This window comes from Onychostruthus taczanowskii, unplaced genomic scaffold, assembly GCF_017590055.1.
Source record: "Onychostruthus taczanowskii isolate IOZ18803 unplaced genomic scaffold, ASM1759005v1 scaffold24, whole genome shotgun sequence".
In the NCBI taxonomy this organism is placed as follows: domain Eukaryota; kingdom Metazoa; phylum Chordata; class Aves; order Passeriformes; family Passeridae; genus Onychostruthus; species Onychostruthus taczanowskii.
In genome coordinates, this window is record NW_024499684.1 from 9,219,993 (window position 1) to 9,239,860 (window position 19,868).

A 19,868-nucleotide genomic window follows, 5' to 3' on the forward strand; every position below is an offset into this window, starting at 1 on the left:
GAAATGTCAGTTTCGTGTGTTTTCCTTTGCGTTACAAAAATGTACCTCAGCAGGCACAAACTCCCATCGCTCAAGCCAGCAGCAGCACAGGGCTTTCCACTGCTCTGCCCCTTCCACAACGCCCCTCTCTGTGCTTTTCCTCCAACTGGCTACATCAGAAAGGTGTCCAGACTTCTCTTGCCAAGGATTCTCCTTGGCCTCCCCTCTGTCTGTTAATCCCTTGGGGCCGGTTGTCCCCTTGTCACCGCTTTCTTGAGCAGCACTGCACACAACTGTGCTTTTCCAAGAGCCTGGGAACACTCAAGCCCCTCTGGAAAACCCATGTTCCCCTGAGCCCACCAGCATCACTCCCGTGCTGGGCTGGGCTCCCTGGAGCTCCACTGGGGCTGCAGTTGCTGACACCAACACTCCCCACGTGTGGAGGCTTCAGTGACACACAGCAGCACTTCTGTGACAGATTTCTCCAGCCCTGCTGCCACTTTTCCCTGCAGTTTGTAATCCATTCTAGCACGTGGACGTTGTGGGAAGGGGCATCTCCAGCTGCTGCTCCTGAACATCACAGGCAGCTGTGCAATCACTCAGTGCCTTGGTCAGCCCGTCCTGTGGCTGGGCTTGAGATCCTCAGAACCACCACAGGGAAATTAAAGGCATCATTTCACATCCTGGATTCAGCCACCGGGTGTGTGTGGGAGGGATACAGAGTAAATGTTGTTTAAGGGGTTTGAAGCTGGACCATTAATCCCCATTAGCCACAACAACAACTTTCTCACCAGACCTCACTGATGATCCCAGCCTGGAGCACCTGCAGGGCAGAGTCTTGTCAGCAGTGTGACCCATCCTAGGCCAGCCTTCAAACACCAACCAAAACTGCACCCAGCACGAACGACAGCCAGTGAGGCTGGGACCTCTGTCCAAGGGGAGACACAAAGCTATCCAAGAAGGAGAAACAAAAAAGGTTGAAGGTCTTGAGAGCAGGTGTCTTTGTGTTGTAGGGCAGACACCCTGCTAGACCCACACAGGAGGTGTCCAGCAGAGACAGGGAGCAGGCACCACCTCTGCCAAGCTCAGCTAGAGCCAAGGACTGACCCAGAGCACAGGGACAGATGCTCTCAGCTGGGTGTGAGTCTACCCTGCTGCCTTTCCTTCTACTGGCCAGTTGTAGCAGCAGCACAGCCAGCAGGTCAAGGGAGATGCTTCTCCCCCTGTATTGGAGAGACCCCACCTGGAGTGTTGCATCCAGCCCTGAGGTGTCAGTACAGGAAAGGTATGGACCTGATGGAGGAGGTCCAGAGAAGGCCACAAAAATGGTCAGAGGGAAGGGCTGGCTTGCCAGTGAAGCTAGGCTGAGACAGCTGTGGTTGTTCAGCCTGGAGAAGGCTCCAGAGAGACAGAGATTTTTGCAGCCTTCCAGTACTTGAAGGGGCCTGTAAGAGATGGGAACAGACTTTTTAGCAGGGCTCTTAGCAATAGGACAAGGGGTGATGGCTTTAAACTCAAGGAGGGTCAATTTAGATTATATATAAGGAAAGAATTTTTTAGGGTGAGGGTGCTGAAACCCTGGAACAGGTTGCCCAGATCAGTGGATCAGCACCTGACCTGGTTGGAGATGTCCCTGCTCATGGCAGGGGAGTTGGACTAGGTGACCTTTAAAAGTCCTTTCCAACCCCCATCATCCTGTGAGACAAGCTGTGAGCTCCCACACCCACTGAACTCCCCGGCGCCTGCGGGGCCGCCCACGCTGGAGGCTCCGCGGGGCTTCGAGTGGCCCCCGACACGCGTGGCTGAGGCTCCCGCCGGGTGAGCAGCCCTGGGAGAGGGTCCCGGAGGGACGCGGGGCCTGAGGCGGCCCGGGGGGACCTCCGGAGCCCCTTCCCCCCGCGCCCGCCCTGCCCGGCCTGGCCCAGTTTGCCCAGTTTGCCCAGTGTGCCCAGTTTGCCCAGTTTGCCCAGTTTGCCCAGTTCGCTCCGTTTGCCCAGTTTGCCGTTCGCCCAGTCGGAGCTGGCGGGCCCCGCTATGATGGGTCACTGGCGCCCTCCAGTGGCTCCGTGGGGAATAGCCGGGAGCGGCTCACCCGCTCCTGGTCCCGAACCGCCTCTCCCGGAAGGCGCCGGGGCCGGCGTCAGCCTCCCTGAGGCACCGCAGGAGCAAACTGCCGTAGGCAGGGGTGACACTGGGGTCTGAGCAGCCACCACCCAAAACCCAGGCAAAGGGCCCCGCGGTGCTCAGAGCAGGAGCTCGTCCTTGGCCCAGGCAGCTGTGGGTTCCCTTCCCTGTGGGGCTGATGGGATTTGGGAGCCCTGGGAGAAGGGGCAGGAGACACAGGCATGTCCCATGCCCAGGACCCAAGCATGGCACAGTCAGATCTTGGCTCCCTTGCATGGGACAGCAAGGGTGCCAGTGAAGGGAAAAGCAGGGCTGGAAAGTGAGAGAGGGGAACAGGAGGTGAGGGATGCATGTGTCACCACTGCCACCAACAACCCATGTCCCTGTGGCAGTTCTGGCTGCAACCTGAGGGCAGCCTCATGCCACTCTGTGCAAAGTTTGGGATCACAAATGAGTGCAAGCACCAACATAGTGATTTCCCCTCTTATTAACCAAATAAGTTCCCACCTGGAAGTTCACAGGTTTGGCAGGCATCTCTGGGCCATGAAGCTGCCCCCAGCCAGGTCCACATGCAGGGCTCTGCACAAGGGAAAAGCTCTGTGGTGGAAGAGAGGCAACTTTGGCAAGGGCAGGACCTGGCTAAGGCCCCTGAGGAGCCTCTCACTACGCAGGGCCTTGCCCAAAGGCCAGGCCACTCACAAACCCCTGGCTCACTTGGAGCTGCTGCCTCCAGGCACCAGTGGAGCCTTCGGCATCGGGCCCGCCAAGCAGCACCAGGGACAGGAACCGGCCGGGTGCGGCAGCCACTGCTGAGGGTGACTCCCGCCAGCAGCCCGACCTTCCCACCCGTTGTTCCCTTGTTCCGGGGTGTTCCAGCCTCGATAACTCCCACGGTGGGCACCAGTGCCTCCCTGCTCGGGAGGCTGCTCCCTGCCAGCTGCAAAGTTGCCACAGGGCGACTACCTGTCCCCTGCCTCGGGAGGGCCGTGAGCCGCCCTGGCAGCCTTGGAAACCCAGCGGTAAAAGCAGGGCCTGGCACGCAGTCAGGGGCCACAGAGGCACATCGGGAAGCAGAGAGAGCTGTGCACAGCTTGGGGGGCTGGCACACAGAGATTTGGGGTGAAGCTCCATCCTCACTACCCTCCGGCCATGTCTTGGCCTGGGAGCACTCCAAGCTGGGCTGTTGCACAGCAGCGAGGCAGCGAGGGAGAAGGGAGATGCACAACACCCTTTTGGCTCCACGGGAGCTCTCTGCATAGTTTTGGGGTCCATCACACCAAAACGCTCCCTGAAGCACGGCTGATGGCAATGGAACCACCCTGCGATGGGCTGCAGAGCTGGCTGTGGAGCAGGACCCTGCACTGGGTGTGTGAGAGGGGAACAGGGCCGGCTCCTCCTCTCCACAGCAAGCACCAGGCTCTCACACCCCCAGCGCCCACCCAGCAGCCCTCCAGGCTGTCACCCACCCGGCTGCTGTGGGAGCCCTCCGCTGCCTGCCCGCCTGGCAAAGCCACCGGCTCCCGCTGGAGCGTGCCCCAAACCTGCGCCGCCCAGTCAAGGCTCGGGCGGGGCGGCAGAGCCATCCTAATGTGGTTAATGAGCTGATTCATGAAAGTTGCTGCCGAACAAAAGGAGCACAAACAGCCCAGGGCCACGTTATGTTCGGTGCCTGCTTTGCTACTCTTACCTTCCCGCAGGTGCTGGTGGCGCGGGCAGGGCGTGGGGACAGCGAGCAGAGAGTGGTGGCAACGGGCAGCAACGGGGTCAGCAACCTCTCACCCAGTGCCACCCAGTTCAGCAGCACTGGGAGGAGACAGGAGGCCCAGGAAGGTTTGAGTCCCCCTGCTCCTTTTAGGGGGACACAGATCCCGCCCCTGGGTTGCCAAATCAGAGCAGGCAGAGCCCCAAGCACGCACTCAACCACTTGGACATAGGGATTTCACTGCCAGGTGACTTGAGCACAGTTCCATCTATCCCCAGGGACAGAAGGAGGGCAGCTGGAGCAAATACAGGATTCAAAGCACCCTTTTTTCAGTCCAAGGTGTCCAGTTCCACCTGCCCTAGGGAGCCTCTGCCCACCAGCCATCAGTGCTACAAGACCTGGCTGCAATCCCTGTTGTGCCCAGCAGCTGCCTCACCCAGTGCTGGTCTGACATCCACATCCACAGCAGTACTCCAAGAGAGGGGCCAACCACCACCACAGTCCCTTTGGAAGAGCATTCCATTATTCCATTCTCATGGCATCCAGCTCTGAGCCAAAATCCTTCCTGCACCACCTCCCTACAGCAGAATCCTGCCTGCTCTCCCAGCACCTCAGTGCCAGGCAGGGTGTGGAGAGTGGCAGACACCCAGATGGGGTGACAAGCTGAGACAAGCAGGGGACACAGAGCAAGGGGATGAGAAGACAGTGCAATGGTGCCGGGGTCCTGGTGTTCCCAAATCCGGGCTGGAAAGGTCTGACATTGCCCTGAATGTGAGAAAGGGGAACAGTGGCAAGTTGTGGGAATGGATCACGGTCTCACAAGGTATGGAAGATGGGCCCCAAGAAACTGCTGGGGATGCAGGAGTGACGTGAAGGGCCTGAGGGAGAGGGGCTGACAGAGCTGGAGCCACCTGGCTGATAGAGAAGCAAGTGTTCCAAGGAGAGGGCAGGGGCCCAATTTCCATGGGAGGAGGTGGCAAACCCGGCAGCTGAGGCCAGATACATTTGGCTCAGAAACTGGGAACGTCTGCGCCCCTTGATGTTTCCCGGAATCCTTGCAGGAAATTCCCTGGCACAGAGCAGGAGCACGGGGGAGGCAGTTCCGGCCGCCCCGGGCCAGCAGCCACGCTGTGCCGCCTGTTCATCCCCATCACCACCGGCCTGGCTGGCTTTCCGGGCAGGTTGGCCTTGGCAGCACGACCCAGGAGGCGGGACAGCCACGGCGCGTCCCCCCACGGCGCTGCGGCGGCTCTGGGGGCAGCGCGGGGCCTCCCCACCCCGCAGCACTAGATGGTGCTGCAAGACAGCTCTGCCCGGCTGCGGGGCCCGCGGGAGGCCGCTGCTCGCCGTCACCGCTCGGCCGGGCCCCGGCGGAGCCACCGAGGGCCAGCCCGGGCCGGGCCGCAGCAGGCAGGCCGGCGGGTCACCCGGGATGGGACGAGCCCCAGCGGAGGAGCGGCCCCACCTCTGCTGGACACGGTGTTCCTCGGGCCAGCCCGGAGCTGGGGTGAGGTGTCCCAGCATGTCCACAGGCACCGACAGCTCCGTGCCTCTCGCCCGCCTTCATCCCTCTTTCGACCGTGTTCCGGCCAAGCTGGGGATGCGCAAGTCCCCAAGGCCGCAGCAAACAGGCCGGTGGGGCTCCCCGCGGCCACACACAGTCCCAGCCTTTGCTGGGGACCTGCCAGCTCTGAGGGGTGCCCACAGCCATCCCACGGAGCTGCACAGAGTGCAGGGAGCAGCTCTAATCCCTGCCTGGGGACAGGTGTCTCATGCTCATCTCCTCCCATGGCAATCCCGCTCCTGCCTGCTGCTCACTGCCCCAGACGCTGCTCCAGAGCTGCAGCCTTGCTCCACAGTTTGTCCCAGGGATGGAGCTTCAGGCTGGGGGTGTCCCTGGGGAAGCAGCACATCCTCCCTTGAGAGCAGGGATATATGGGGGTTAGCCCCAAGATGGGAAATCAGCCAGCCCCTGCAATTGCTGCGGTTCGGTTCAACCAAAATTGGCTCTGCGGCCTGCACTGCACCATCCCTGCAGGGCCTGCACCCCACGGCAGCTGCTCTGAGCCCTCCTGTGCCCTCAGGGCCTCACTTGGTGGCACAGACAACCCAGTGCAGGGTGTCCAGCCCCATGCAGGACCACACTCCCTGCCACTCCAGACAGGGCATTTAGAGCCACGTCCCTCCTCTGCCTGCGGGTCCAGGGGCTGGCAGTCCCCTGCAGCTGGACAGGGAGCAGGTGCCTTGTACTTGCTATGGGTCACTGTCCTCCTCAACAAGGCCTGTGGGTCTCCAGCTTTGGGCACAAGCTGCAGCCCCCCTCACACCTCCTGCCCCGAGCCCTGATGTAGGGGTGCTGCTTCCCAGCTCCCTGAGGGAGCAGGGCCAGGAGCCTGCTCTGCTTGCAGCAAAGGAGAGGAACCCAGGGAGATGCCCACAAAGCCCAGGGCAGAGTAATCTGGAGGATCCACATTTCCACCCAACACCCAGGCAGAGCCCCTCGCCTTCAGGCCTCTCTCTGGGCAGGAAAGGACACATATAATGATCCCATCCCTGTGGGTTCTCCAAGAGCAAATCAGGTTGTGCTTTCTCAACCCCCAGCTGTTCCACTTGTACTGTGCTTTCTTAGAAAAGGAATGCAGGATCCTCTCCAGGTCCACATCTGCTCTGAAGGACAGCACTGGACACTTACTCCAAGGTCTCTTCCTGGCCCACATAGAGCACAGCACTGTGGAGTGGCCTCTGAGCCCACCAGCCCCTGCTTGTCCACCACCCCTCCCTCTGGGGCTCCCCAGTCAGCCATGAACAGGAGCCACAGCCCTCAGCAGGGTCTGCAAAGCTGAGGGTCTCTCAGCCCTTCCTTCTGTTCTCCTGCCCTTCGGAGAGGATCAGCTCAGCCAGAGAAGATGGAGCAGCTATGGGCACAAGGATGGAGGATTCGCAGGGTCTGCACAGGAGGAGCTCCGGGCAGCCCAGCTCTGCTCCCTCTCCAAGGCTCCCACTCCCAGAGGGGGAAAGGATTGACGTGGTGACCCCAAGAAGATCTGGCAGTGGGGGCAAGCATCCAGCTGGGTTTCAGAGCTCAAGGACCTCTGCTGGGCTGGGGACAGCCAGGTCCCTCCAAGTGCCAAGTCAGGGCCCAGGGACAGAGCTGCCCTGGCTCTGAGAGGGACAGGCTGTGGGGACACAGCAGCCAGGGACGAGACAGGAATGAGATGTCCAATGTTCTGCTCTTCCACCTGGGCTGGTCTTTCCTGCCCACACCAGGCAGCTCTTGAGGCAAGTGCACAAACATTCTTGAGCCATATAGGAGCCACAGACTTGTTGGGTTGAGCCATGACTGGCCAAGGCCCTGGGCTGCCACAGCCCACTCCTGAGGGGTCTATTCCAATGGGACACCTCACATCCTGAGCCAGGTGGCAATTGCTCCACCACAGGAGCAGCTCTTCGTGTCTATTTTCAACAGCAACCACTCAAAATTGCTTCCCTGTTTGTGAGCTTGAGGAATCACACCTGGAAGGCAGTTTCACTCGTCAGTCTCTTAAGTTGATGCCAATTATTCACCCAGACACAAACTGCAGCAGTAACCAACCCCAGCCTGTGTCTTGCTTGCAGTCCAAGCCCTGCATTCCCCACAGGCAGGTTCTCCACCGAGCCCCCATGGTGCTCCAAATTTCACGAGGGTTGCCAAGATACAACAAGAAGTTTTGGATGAGGCTAACCAAAAGCTACAGCTGGTGCAGGACAACTAACCCACCATGGGCAGGTCAGGACTGGAGGCGGCTGTGCCAGCCCAGGTTCAGTGCAGTTGTCCAGAGGGCATGGGCTCAGCCCCAGTGGTTCTGCTGGCCGTGACCTGTGGCAGGACAGCTCCACTGCAGTGATGTGCATCAGGCCAACCACATGGGAGTCGCTCTCAGTCCGCCTGGTTGCTGAACCGCACAAAGGTGGCTTCAGCTGGGGTCTGGACACAGCAGAATCCTTGGGAAGGGCTGCCCTTGGTTTAAGTGGCCACTGGAGCACATTGGCACAGCCTGAGTCCCTCCCAGCGCATACGAGGCTCTCCTGATAGTTCATGTGGGAGCTACCTCACCCATCTTCAGAGGTCAGCAGCCACCTCAGCTCCATCCACTTGCCTCCACAGTCTCCAGGAGCAGCGCGATCAGCAGCTCAGCAGGATTCGGATCCCTCACGACCTGTGGTGTCTGCAGGTGAGGGGTGGCACCGGCAGTTCTGCTCTGCAGGTCACAGCTGAACGTGAGCCCTGTGACACAGCTCTGGCTGAGGGCCCCAGCACCGCTCCGTGCCTGAAGACACACCATGGCTGCTTGCTCTTCACCTTCTGTCCTGTGGCAGCAGCCCCCACAGAGCCCAGCTCAGGCCTCCAGGCAGAGCTGGGATCATCTCCTGGACATCTGAGGCAGGTGGGACTCTCCAGCTCCCAGTGCGCACACCCTGGCACAAGGCTGATTCCTCAGGAAGACCATCTCCAAGATCCTCACAGGCACCTTCAGCTGACACGCCACCTGCAAGCCTTCTCCTGCTGGGGGGACCTACTGCTCCTGTCCTAAGACATCACCCAGGTGAGCAGTCCCTGGAGCATTTTGGATTCACTCGGCCCGTGGCATCGGGCACCAAAAAACCACCGCGTTCCACCTACATCCTCCCAGGACCCTGCAGTGGGAGCCTTTTCCACAGGAACAACCTTCAACATGACCATAACTCCTCCATCCTGGGCTGACCCTGACTGCCGGGAGAGCCCAGCAGAGCCTTTATAGCTCCTGGCAGGGTGTGGCTGCCCCTGGTTAGCTGGGCCAGAGGGCAGGCAGCAGCTCCTGATTGGCTCAACACAGTCCCTCTCACGCTGTGATTGGTGGGCTGCTGCTGCAGGGGGGAGGCAGCAGCAGTGACAAATGGCAGCACGTGGTTGGCTGTGGTGTAGTGCCAGGTGGCAGCACATGATTGGTCAGACCAGCGTGTTGCTTGGTTGTGATTGGTGGAGGCAGCATGCAGGAGGAAGGGCCAGGTGGCAGCACGGGATTGGCTGGTTGGCTGAGCCTCCACGTGGGGATTGGCTGGGGCTGGGATCCCTGCGAGGATCCATGCAGAGCTGTGCCCCAGCCCCAGCCCGGGCAATGCCAGAGCACCCCCAGGGTCACGGGGTGGCAGCAGAGCCAGGAGCGGGCAGAGATGGGGTGCAGAAACACCAGGGCACGTGGGGATGAGGAAGGGGGGTTTGCCCTCTCCATCACCACTGGCCGCAGGGCTCACAGCAGCCGGGTGTAGCCCAGGGGCTGTAGGGCTGGGGGTCACTCTGAGCTGCCCCCACACCTCTGGCTGCTCTGTGCCCTACCCAACATCAGTATGCTCACCTGGTTGGCTGGGGGCAGCCTCCAGTTTTACCCCACACCAAAATGCACCCTAGGACCCAAGACTGCCAGGTTTTTGGGGGGCTGCAGGCAGACAAGTCATTCTCTGCAATGGGGACAGTAAGGCCACTGCTCCCCCTCTCCACCCCCAGGCCCTCACACCAGCTTTGTGCGTGCAGGGTCCCCACATTTCAGCGGCACCTGGAGCCAGCTCATGGCTATGCAGCTGCAGAAGCTTATTTCAATAATTTGCCTTGCAAATCTACAAGTACCAGCTTGAGTCTTGCACCGTGAGTGCCCATCCCATCATGGTGCAGGAGCCACGTATGGGGCAGCCGTGGTGAGGACACAAGGATGTGGATGTGACTCCCAGCACTGCGTATCAAAGCCCCACCCGGCAGCACGGTGACACTCAGGTGACACTGAGCAGCACCGTTTGCCACTCCCATGATGTCCCATCCCATGGGAGGACTGGATAACCAAAGCTAGTGCATCCTCCAGCCCTGCCACAAGCTCCCCTCACCCTGGCAGGGCTGGATGGGGCCTGTGCACAGAGACAGTAAATCTAAGCTGATAAGCTATCAGCCAGCACCACGGTTCAGTGGATAATTAAGGTGTAAGTGCAGAGTAAGTGACCTGGCTGCTCCTGGGGATCAGGAGAGGCTGTGACCCTCACAGCCAGTGCATTAAATGCACATTGGTTCCTCTTTTTAAAAAAAAAAAAAAGAAAAAAAAAAAAGAGTAAAATATGAATCACGTCCCAGCATCTGAACACTGACTGCTGGGATTGCAGCGTGAGAGGAGGAAACAGAGACCATCTGGTGAGGCTTTGGCACAGTCTGGATCAGCAGGGAAAGGGGACTCCCTGGAGCCAGGGCGAGGGCTTGGGAGCACAGATACAAAGCAGGTTCTTACAAAGGAACTCCACACACCTGGCAGAGTAGGCCGAGCTTTTCCAAGCTCCAGCACCCTGGAGGAGGGAGAAAAAATGAGTTGGAGGAAAGTCAGGAGCAAAGCAGCAGAGGCTAAGGCTAAGTTAAGGCCATTTTGGTTTGTTAGAGCACACAGACAAACCTGAGCCTGTCTCCCCCGAGTGCCACTACCAGACCTTGAACTTGGCACCAGTTCTGGCTGAATCCAATCCCTGCTGACACTTGACCGCTGCCCCACTGCCAGCAACACTCAAGCCCCAAGGGAGGGAAGGCATTTACATGGCCTGAGCTCTCCCCACCCCACAATGAGGGGTCAATCACCTGCAGCAGATACTGCAAGGATTTTGGAGATGGGTTTCTCATCCCCACTACACAAGCCAAACAATCCCCAACAAATTTGGCTGCAGACAGGAGAATTGCTGAGCAAACCATACCCGCACTCCCTGTCCATGTTTCCCAGTCTAACCCATCCCTACCTCTTGCCAAGGGCAGCCAGAGCATGCAGGATCATGCACAGGCCATGCTGGGGACACTGGTGCAGCTCTCCACAGGAATACAGCCATGGAAAGACTCCACCTCCCCTGCCACCACAGCAGCAGGGACAGCACAGCCCCCAGACCCTCCCCATCAACACTCTGCACCCCTCTCTCTCTCTTCCCAGCCCAAGTCCAAAGCAAAGAAAGAAAGGAGATAAAGAAGGGAAGAAAGAAATAAAAAACTAAAACAAATGAAAACTAAAACAAAAAGCAGCAGTTGGGAGGCAGCCTTGTTAGGACAACTCAGCAAAATAAAATTCCGGTTTATTGTTGGACAACATTGTTTCACACATACTTCAAACAGGCCAAAAAAAAAAAAAAAAAATAAAAAATAAAAATAAACAGCAACTTCATAGACAGAAAAAAAAAAAAAAGAAAACCTTTTTATCTTTGGCCTTGCCACCTCATACAAACCACGATCTATGGTACAGCTAAAGTACATACACAAAAAAAGTTACTGGAATGCTCAGAATAAGATTGTAATTTTTTTTTTTTTTTGCATTTTTGTCTTTTTTAATTTTTTTTTTTTACAAGGTTTTGTTTTATTCTCCTTTGAGATAATGGTTTGGGCCTGGTCACACCACAAGTAAAGTCAGAGATAGGTAACAAGAGAGATATACACTTCAAAGCCCCCCTTTTGGTCAATCCGAGATCACTTAAAAATGGCGGACCTCCTAACAATATGTACAAAAATATAAAATGTAAATAAAAAATACAAACAAATTCTCCTTTAAAGTACTTTTAAGAAAGAAAGCAGGGCCTTGAAGTTTTGGTGCTCGGGGGGGAGAGGGTTTGTGGGGGAAGGGGGGTTTTCTCTCCCCGCTAACGGGCGAATCGTTTCCATGTTCGTTGAGTGGCAGCGCCGCGCCGGGGGCGGGGACGGGGTTCACTCTACTTGGTGAGGATGACCACGGCGGAGGGGGGAGGAAGGGGTGTGTGAGGGAAAGGGGGCTGCAACAGGAGTCCCAAGGGGAGACCCAAGGGTGAAGAGGACGCGCTGGCCTTTTTTGTTGGTTTGTTTTCCTCCTTATTTAAAAAAAAAAAAAAAAAAAAGAAAAAAAAAAAGAAAAAAAAAATTTGCTGCCTAGTCATCTTCATCGGTTTTCTGCTTCTTGGGATCGACGTCGTCGTCCTAGGGGGAAAGCAGAGCCGTCAGAAGAGGGGATGGGGACTGGGGCTGCTGGGGGCAGGCAAGAATCACCCCGAGGCAGGGGAGTTTGGGGTCCCTCTCCTGCCTCAGGGACAAGGTCTGAGCACCACAGGTTTTTCCCTCCCTCAGGTAAAATCCTCTCTTCTCAGGGAGCCCCTGAGTGCCCCCCCCACCCAGGCCCACCATGAGCATTCCAGGTCTCCCCAGCCCAGGGCCAGGGCTCTGCTGGCAGGAGCAGACACCCCCCTAACCAGGCCAGTGTATAAACAGAACTGGGCTGTGTCCCTGGAGAGACATGGGGAGCACACAGGCAAAGCATTCCAGCCCCAGAGTTATGCCCAGCCTCTCCAGCCCCACTGACACCCTCCCCCCTCCCAAACCCTCTGGGGACACGTGTGGCTCTGAGGGGCTGCCTACTCTTTGTACCTCATCATCCTCAGCTGCCCGTTTGCCTGTGGCTCCCTCAGCTTCATCATCGTCATCACCATCCTCTTCCTCACCTGCATGGAGTACAAAGGGAGGAAACGTGAGACCCTCTGGAGAGTTCCAGTATCACACACCTTCCCTCTGGATTTAATCCTGGCACATCCCCACACTGTGATACCATGTCCCCATCTCCCCAGGCGGCACAGGCCCTTCTGAGGACAAGAGGTGAGAGAGGACACTGTGGCTTTCTGGGCATCCCCCAAATGACCTGACCCACCAAAGGGAAAGTAAGGATTGGCAGCCTCAAGTTTGATTCACACTACATTTTTAACATGGACAGCGAGATGGCAAAACCACCACCTACCACAAGTGCCAAAATCATGGCAAAAATGGGGGGAAAAAGAGAGGAAAAAACTCTTTCTAGTGGCTGCTCTGCCTAACCACTCCAGATTACTTCTGCTTCCCTTCGCAGCTATTAGTCCATCTTTAATGAGGTAAGAGAGCCAGAACGCATTAGTTCTGAGTCAGAACACTTTCTAATTATCAGAACAGCAAACAAATGCTTCCAACTTATCTTACAGCCAGCCAGGAGCATGAGCAGCGAGCTCTGGGCTTTGACCCACTTTGAGCTCAAATAGGCCAGTGGATCAGAACGACTGAGTCAATCACCTTTGGCCAGTTTTGGGGGCTCAGGGGCAAGCCCAGAGGCAAAACAGCTTCTCAGCTGCCGAGACAAGTCTCTTGTGTAACAGGAGACCCTACTAAAACTTAGAGAGTTAAGGCCAGTAAGCTGGCTTTAAACCACCGCCATGAGCCACACGTACGGACAGCCTGGACAGCCGGGGGGATTAAGGTCAGCCCATCCTCCCTTCCCCTCGCCCCTCCTGACGTGTGCCCAGCTGCGGTGTGGCCCATGCAGCGGGAAGGGCCAAGATTAGCTCCCAGCGCTGGATCAACACCCCGGCAGCCATCACATGCACTGGGCTGGCCGGCAGGTCAGGTGACAGTGCCAAGCTGATTGGGAGCATTTTTAGTTCTTTGAGCTGCTTTAAGCAAAGCAAATAATGAGATGGGATGGAGAGATGTGAGAGGAAAATATACCCTCAAGCTCTCCTCTGCTGTCAAACCCCGGGAGTTTGGCTGCAAGTCTCGGCTAAAAAAGCTGATGCAAGCTGGACTTGCTGCCTTTAAATCTCTCTCCTGCAGTGCTCAGGTGCAGCTCTCAGGCAGGGATCGCCCGAGGGCAGCAAGCAGGACAGTGCCCGTGCCAGCAGTCAGAGCCTGTGCCGGATCCCCACAAGGCATCGGCGTCTCCAGGCACCGCGTGCCAAATCGTGCCGGTGTTCGGCGAGCTGGGAAGAGCAGGGCTGGCACTGCGGGACCAAAGCTCCCCGGGTTTGTCACAGCAGTATCCAAGCAACACTTCCACCCCACACATGCGCCTGCAGCACGCGCATCCTCCCTGCTCCTGCCCGAGAGGAGCAGGGAGAGCCAAGTATGCCCCATCTCATCCACCCTAATGTAAGGCTGGGGGTAATGGGCTCAGGACAGCACACAGCAGTGCTGCATCTGTCCTCAGGGGTTAGAACCACAAGTTAAAGAGGATCACAATTCCCAGTTGTTCCTAGTGAACCAATTCCTACTGAAGGGCACAGCAGGCTGCTGAGAGAGTGCTACCCCAAAGGAGGTGGCTTTCCCAGCTCACACTTTCAGAATAAGAACTGGTTTAACGGTCATTAAATTTTCAGCCCTGTCCGTATCTCCCAAAACTAGCCAGCAGGTTAGTAGGTCAGCACGCAAACCAAAAATTCACAGGGGATTAACCTAGTAACAGATAATCAGGGGCCCCGAGTTCATCTCAGCATAACAAGAAAGGTTTTCTCCCAGCCTTAACAAGCGATAAAAATAAACAATGTTATTCATCCAAGCAGATCTTGGGAAAAAAATAATAGCAGGGAGGGTGAGAAGTGATTCGGCAAGTCACTGCTGCCAAAACCCACTTCCAGGCTGGGTCAGGTCAGGAAGCAGCAGAGGGCAGGGAGACAAGAGTACACTGCAGCCACAGAAGGTTCAAAGCAAGCCTATCTACTCCAGCTGGAGGATCAGGTAAGAGCCGCAGGTTCCTCTGCTCGTTTCCACACAGCATCCAGCCTGGGAAAGAGGGCTGCTGGTGCTTTCAGCCCGCTGCTTCAGGAACAAGCACGGAGACACACCCTCTGTGCCTGGGCCAAGGCACGGCCACCCAGGGCTGTCCCTGTCCCACTGGCCGGCGCTGGGTCTGCGGCAGCGGCCGCGCTCACAGGAGCCAAGGGCAGGTTTTACTACTCGCACGGAAGGGCTAATGCGCTTATTCAGCGCCGCGGGAAGGTGCCGTCTGGCCAGAGGGAGGGAGGGAGGAATCTGCCCTCAACCTGCTGGAAGGGATTCAAGGCTGACTTCACTCCCAGCAGCAGTGGCTCGGGCAAGCAAGGAAGGAGCGAGCCTGGCTGGCGGGAGCTCTCTGCCCACAGCCGCGAGGGGGAGATGCTGCTCTCCGCTCGCCTCCGCTTCCCAGAGCCTGCTGTCCCGAGCAGGACACCGCTGTGGGATGGGGGTGGGGGAACAAAAAGTTACCATCACCCTCTTCCTCCTCGTCCTCTTCTTCACCACCTTCCTCCTCCTCTTCGTCTACTTCGTTGTCAGCCTCCTGCTCTCCGTTTTCCTCGTTCTCCTTGGCAAGACAAAACATCACTTAAAAAAATGCACTGGGAAAGGGAGAAGGTGGAAGAGACATTCAGCACAAGCGCGTGTTCCCACCTTTCCTGCCGAAAGCAAAGCACCAGCCCACCGGGGCCCTGGGTGCACATCCCGCTTTCTGCCTGCCTCCACAACCCAGACAGCCCAGGCACAAATGATCAATCCTACAGTAACTTGGGGCTGCAGCTTTGAGACAAAGCCTGTCATGGCTCTCATGGCACATTGAAATGTGGCACAGTGATTTTCCCCCAGCACGTCAAAAGAGGAAACCAACCAGTTTACTTGTACTATGATGTATTTCCCAGCTGAACTGGTTGTAACATTGTAAATCCTAGTGGGTTTTCAATTTTTTTTCCTCTTTATCCTTGCCTAGGGAATAGTTGGTACTGGACAGCCTCACAGCTGTCAGGGAGGGAATCCAAGCCCAGCCCTTCTTTTCTGCACACACATGAACAGCCCACAGGCTGGGAGCGTCTGTGTAACGTGAAGCACCAAAGGCTGAAGGGCTTTGCAGGGCTCAGAGCTGCCATTTACAGGGATCCCCTCTCAACAGTGCTAGGGACAAACTCGCAGCAAAAGCAAGAAGAGGAGAAAAAAAAAAGGCATTGATGTACAGATTGCCTCTCCCAGCAGATTGCAGCCATACTCACAGCATTGCCGTTGGCTGGTGCATCTCTGCCATTTTCTGTTTCTTCAACAACTTCCTTCTTCTCTTTTAGATCCTGGAAGGAGCAGAAAAGCAGAGAAGTCACCCCGATTCCAGGTGTCTGGGTCAGAGAAGCTGCAGATCAGGTGTGAAAAACACAGTCTGAGAGCGAGAGCAGGCGCTGGTTTCTCTTCATACAGATTTGTTCTGTGATTTGGTCGCCACGTTCTGGCTCCTCCTTGGGAACGGGAAAACATGGGGGCGAATCTCAATCCAAGTCAGCCTTGCCAGAGCAGCCCTCTAAAAAAGAGACTGCTCTGTTTCACCTCTGAGCTCCCAAACACACAGAGCTGGCCGCCTGCATATACGCTCAACAGCAGCGGAGCTGGCCGATTGCCCATCTTAGCACAGTCCACGCAAGCTCCCGCAATGCCACGGAGAGCCGGCAGCCCTGTCCAAAGGATGGGCTCCGCCGTCCCGGGGCTGCTCAGAACCTTCCCAGCAGGAACAAATCCCAGGGACTCGTTAGCAGAGGCTGCGGTCTCTGCCCTGCCTAGTGAAAATCATACGGCAAATGTTACACGCCTGGTCTTTCTCACAGCAGCAGAGAGGAGGCTCCAGCATCCAGCTCACAGCCTGAAGTGTAACAGGATGGGGTGGGGGAAGAAGTCTATTTTTACACTGCTCCAAGAGCCATGCCTGGCTAGTTCGGTTCAAGCCTCCACCGCGAGCAGAGCGGGAGCTTGTGTGTTTTTGCTATTGATCACTGTCAAAATGTCATGCCAAGTCGCTCAGCAAACAGGCTGAAAGGATCCAACTTTATGTTCCCGCATTAAGAACACTTGGATTTAACACTGGCATCTCTGCTTGCATCCTCCTCCCCTTCTGTTCCTCCATCAACTGGAGCGAGATCCTTCAGCACGGTGAGTGCTACCCCAGCCAAGCAAAGCAGGGAGGCCCTTCCCCAGGGCCAGCAGCACAGCCACAGCCGGCTTCAGCAGCAACCATGAGGTGTTTAAAAGTTGCTGGAAGCTGCTGCTCCACTGCGGTGGCTTCTCCCCCTCCTGCCGGCCCTTTGCAGCTGCCGGTGCCGCCCACGGACAGCGGGCACTTTCACTCCCGGGAGCCGCTGCCTCCTGGGAACACGGCAGGGAAGAGCATGGCCCTGCTAGCGTGATCACTGCTCCCTTCTGGGAGGGTTTCTACCGCCCTGCAGACTGCGCAGGGGAGGCAGCACAGGTCACTCAAATAGACAGAGGCACCCACAGACTGCCAGTGCACTGAGGAAAGACTTTCCCTGCAAGAAAGCCTTGAAGGGGGACAACACCTGTTGATCGAACCTCACCTAAGCAAACCAACCCAGGAGTCTGGAGTAAAACAAACACACAAGCTCCCTCTTCCTTTCGCTGCTCACACACAAATCCCAGCCCACCTCCTCCACACTGCCCAGTTCCACCAGTTTTACGCTGTTAGTGGCTTCCACTGCCCTGTTCCCTGGAGACTGATCACAACCATTTGGCCTCTTATGCATCACTGGGCTACAGCTGCTCCAACACATCAAGCACATGGGCACGAGGGCAAAAAAGCAGTTCCCAAGTTAAACACAGAGCAAGTCAAGCAGTCAGAATTTCCACTTCTCAATGTGCCCAACAGTTCTTTTTAAAACGAGTAGTTCACAAGTTGCAAGCAATTCTCCCAGTGAAGGAACAACTCGTTCTTAGGCATTTTAGCTGGACAGATCTCCAGCCCTGACCTTTCCTGCATCACTGAAAATGCTCTCAGTTTAACCACTATCACGATGCCAGGTCATGAAGTTTGTGGTAGCAACAGGGTTGCGGAGAGCATCAGATTCCCCCTTTTCCTTTCCCACTCCAACACAAACAGATATGCGCAGGACTGTCCAGACCAAGGGCCGGTGCAGGCAGCAGGGCTGCTCTGGCGTCAAGACTGGGACACAGCCTCTAATTATAGGTGTGTCAGGGCTGTTTGTCTATGGAATGAATAGCAGCGGTGCAGAGGCGCATACCACCGGCCCGGAAAGCTCTACCTTCTCCGCGGCCCTGCCCTCGGCAGGATCCCTGTGGGAAGCGGGGGAAATCAGGACCGGGGACGACAGAGGCAGCGCCGCAGCCCGCGCCTCCCGCCGGCAGGGGGCTCACCCGCGCCGCCACGCGCGCGGCCGCCATTCAAACCGCGCGCCACTCTCCACGTCCCGCTGATTGGCCGGCAGCCAGCACGGCGCCCCGCGGGCTGCCGGGAGCTGTAGTCCCGGCGGGGGCGGCGCGGCGGACTCCGGCTCCCAGGGCCGCACGTGGTGGGCGCCCCGCGGCACCGGCCGGGGGCGGCGCCCGGGCGGGGCGGGAACCCCCTCCCCCCCATCCCCGCCTCCCGAGAGCGTTCCGGACGGCGAGGCGGGACGAGAGCGAGCGGCCCCGGTGCCTCCGCGCTTCTCTGAGGTGTGGGGGGGTCACCTTGCCGCCGTGCGCGCCTCCGCCCGCCCTGCAGCGCGGACCCTTGTCCGCTCTCAGGAGCGTGAGCCAGAGACGAGACCCCTTCCCGCACGCGGCAAAAAGGGCAGGGGAAGGTTAACGGCAAACTTGGCCCCGTTCCCCCGGGGAAGGATGGGGATCGACCCGCCTCGCCGCTTCCCGGCAGTGGGAGAGCCGGAGGCGGCGGGGACCAAGCCACGGCCCCGGAACAGAGGCAGGGCAGGCGGGATGGGGGCATGGCTGCGGGAGCGGGAAACAGAAGTGAAATCGAAATCTGCCAGAAACGGCGTTTTGTTGGTTGTTTTTTATAAACCCTCCTCCCGGTCGGATTTTTTTCCCCCCCTTCCAGCCGCACTTCCCCCGGGAGCGGCGCGACCCTGGGCCAGCCGGGGCGCAGTGTGAGGAGGCCGCCGGGCACGTCCCCCGCAGCCTTCCCACGCACTGGTCCGGGCCGGGTCCCCTCGCAACTTTTCCGGCCGTGGCCCCGGGCTGCACGGCGGCCGCTCGGGGATCGCAGTCCCCCCGGGGGACGCTCCGCCGCGGCTCGCAGACAAAGGCGTGCGCCGGGAGCCGCAGCGGGGACTCCCGGGAGAGCCTCTCCCGGCTGGTACCGGCGCTCCCCAACCACTTCCCATCACCTCCAGCAGCGACTCGCAAAGTTATCCTCGCTGCGAGCAGCTTGGGCCAGGGCCGGCGCCCTCAGCCCTGCCGCCCCAGCGCTCCGGGGCATCTCCTGCTATGGGGTTGCCTCCATCGGGGTAACTCCAAAAATAACAAAAGCTCCCCCCCGGGACAGCTGCGGATCACCCCCTACTCCCCCTCACCACCGAAATAGTAACTCCCAATACGGGGCAGTACCTAAATCGCAAATGGCCCCCCCCCCGTCCTTCCGGGGGGAAACGCCGAAGAAACAACTGTCCCCCCCCACACTCCAGGGGTAACACCGCCACAGCAGACGCCCCTCCCGCATCAACGGGGCGCAACTCCGAAATAGCAACCACCCGCCCACCCCGCTTTTCGGCAGCAACTCCACAACAGACACTGCCCCCCCCACCCGTGCGTGTTCCGGAGCGCTTCCCCCCACATCCCCCCGCAGGGACGGGGCCGAGCGGAACACAAGTTTGACGGGGCTGTCAAGCTCCCGCACCGCGGATTGAATGAGCGAGCGCTGCCGGGTGCCGAGGCACTGCCGTGCGTGAACCCCCCCCGGGTCCCCGAGCCCCTCCGCAGCGGGATGACCGGCTACTGTCCCAAGGAAAGGCGGGAGGCAGCGGGACGCGGAGCGGCGGCGCTCGGCAGCACCGGCAAAGGCGGCGAGCACGTTTCCCGCACACTGTAGACAAAGGAACAGCGCTGGCAGCCCCGCACGGCGAGCGCGGCGGCACCGGCTCCGCACCGCGCCGCCAACTTCAACGCGAAGGACGGAGGGGGAAGGGGGAGAAACGAGGGGGCGGGACGGGCAGGGGGGGGAAAAAAAAATTCCGATGAAAAAACAGAAAAGGGGAAAAAAAAGCCCGATATCGCTCAGAAAAAAATATTAAAATAGGGAGGGGGAAAAAAAGCCGTGGAGCAGGGCGCGAGGCGGCGGGTCGCTCACCTTGGCGGAGATTTCAGCGCTGGTGTCCACGGCCGCGTCGGACATGGCGGGGGCGTGCGGGGCTGTGTCGCGCGGGGCTGCGGCGGCGCGGGCGGGCGGGCAGAACAATGCCAAGATGGCTTTGCGCGAGCCAGTGGGAACTCACGCGGCGCCGCCGGCCCTCTTATAGAGCCGGGGGGCGG

At 58.4% G+C, this 19,868-nt stretch overlaps 1 protein-coding gene across 4 annotated transcripts; it reads right to left on the reverse strand.

The window, feature by feature from the left end:
- Positions 1-10,872: 10,872 nt before the first annotated feature.
- On the reverse strand, positions 10,873-19,845 carry PTMA (prothymosin alpha). 4 transcript variants are annotated; one of them, XM_041405923.1, is made up of 5 exons: positions 19,687-19,845; positions 15,605-15,676; positions 14,838-14,925; positions 12,219-12,292; positions 10,873-11,774 (listed from the first exon to the last, which is right to left on the reverse strand). In XM_041405923.1, exons 1-5 carry the CDS (start codon positions 19,729-19,731, stop codon positions 11,727-11,729), a joined length of 327 nt encoding a protein of 108 aa, XP_041261857.1. In that variant the 5' UTR covers positions 19,732-19,845; the 3' UTR covers positions 10,873-11,726. The 4 variants fall into 4 exon arrangements, with proteins under 4 accessions (XP_041261857.1, XP_041261855.1, XP_041261856.1 ...); XM_041405921.1 differs by having other exon boundaries at positions 14,832-14,925; XM_041405922.1 differs by having other exon boundaries at positions 14,838-14,928; positions 19,687-19,843.
- Positions 19,846-19,868: the final 23 nt, after the last annotated feature.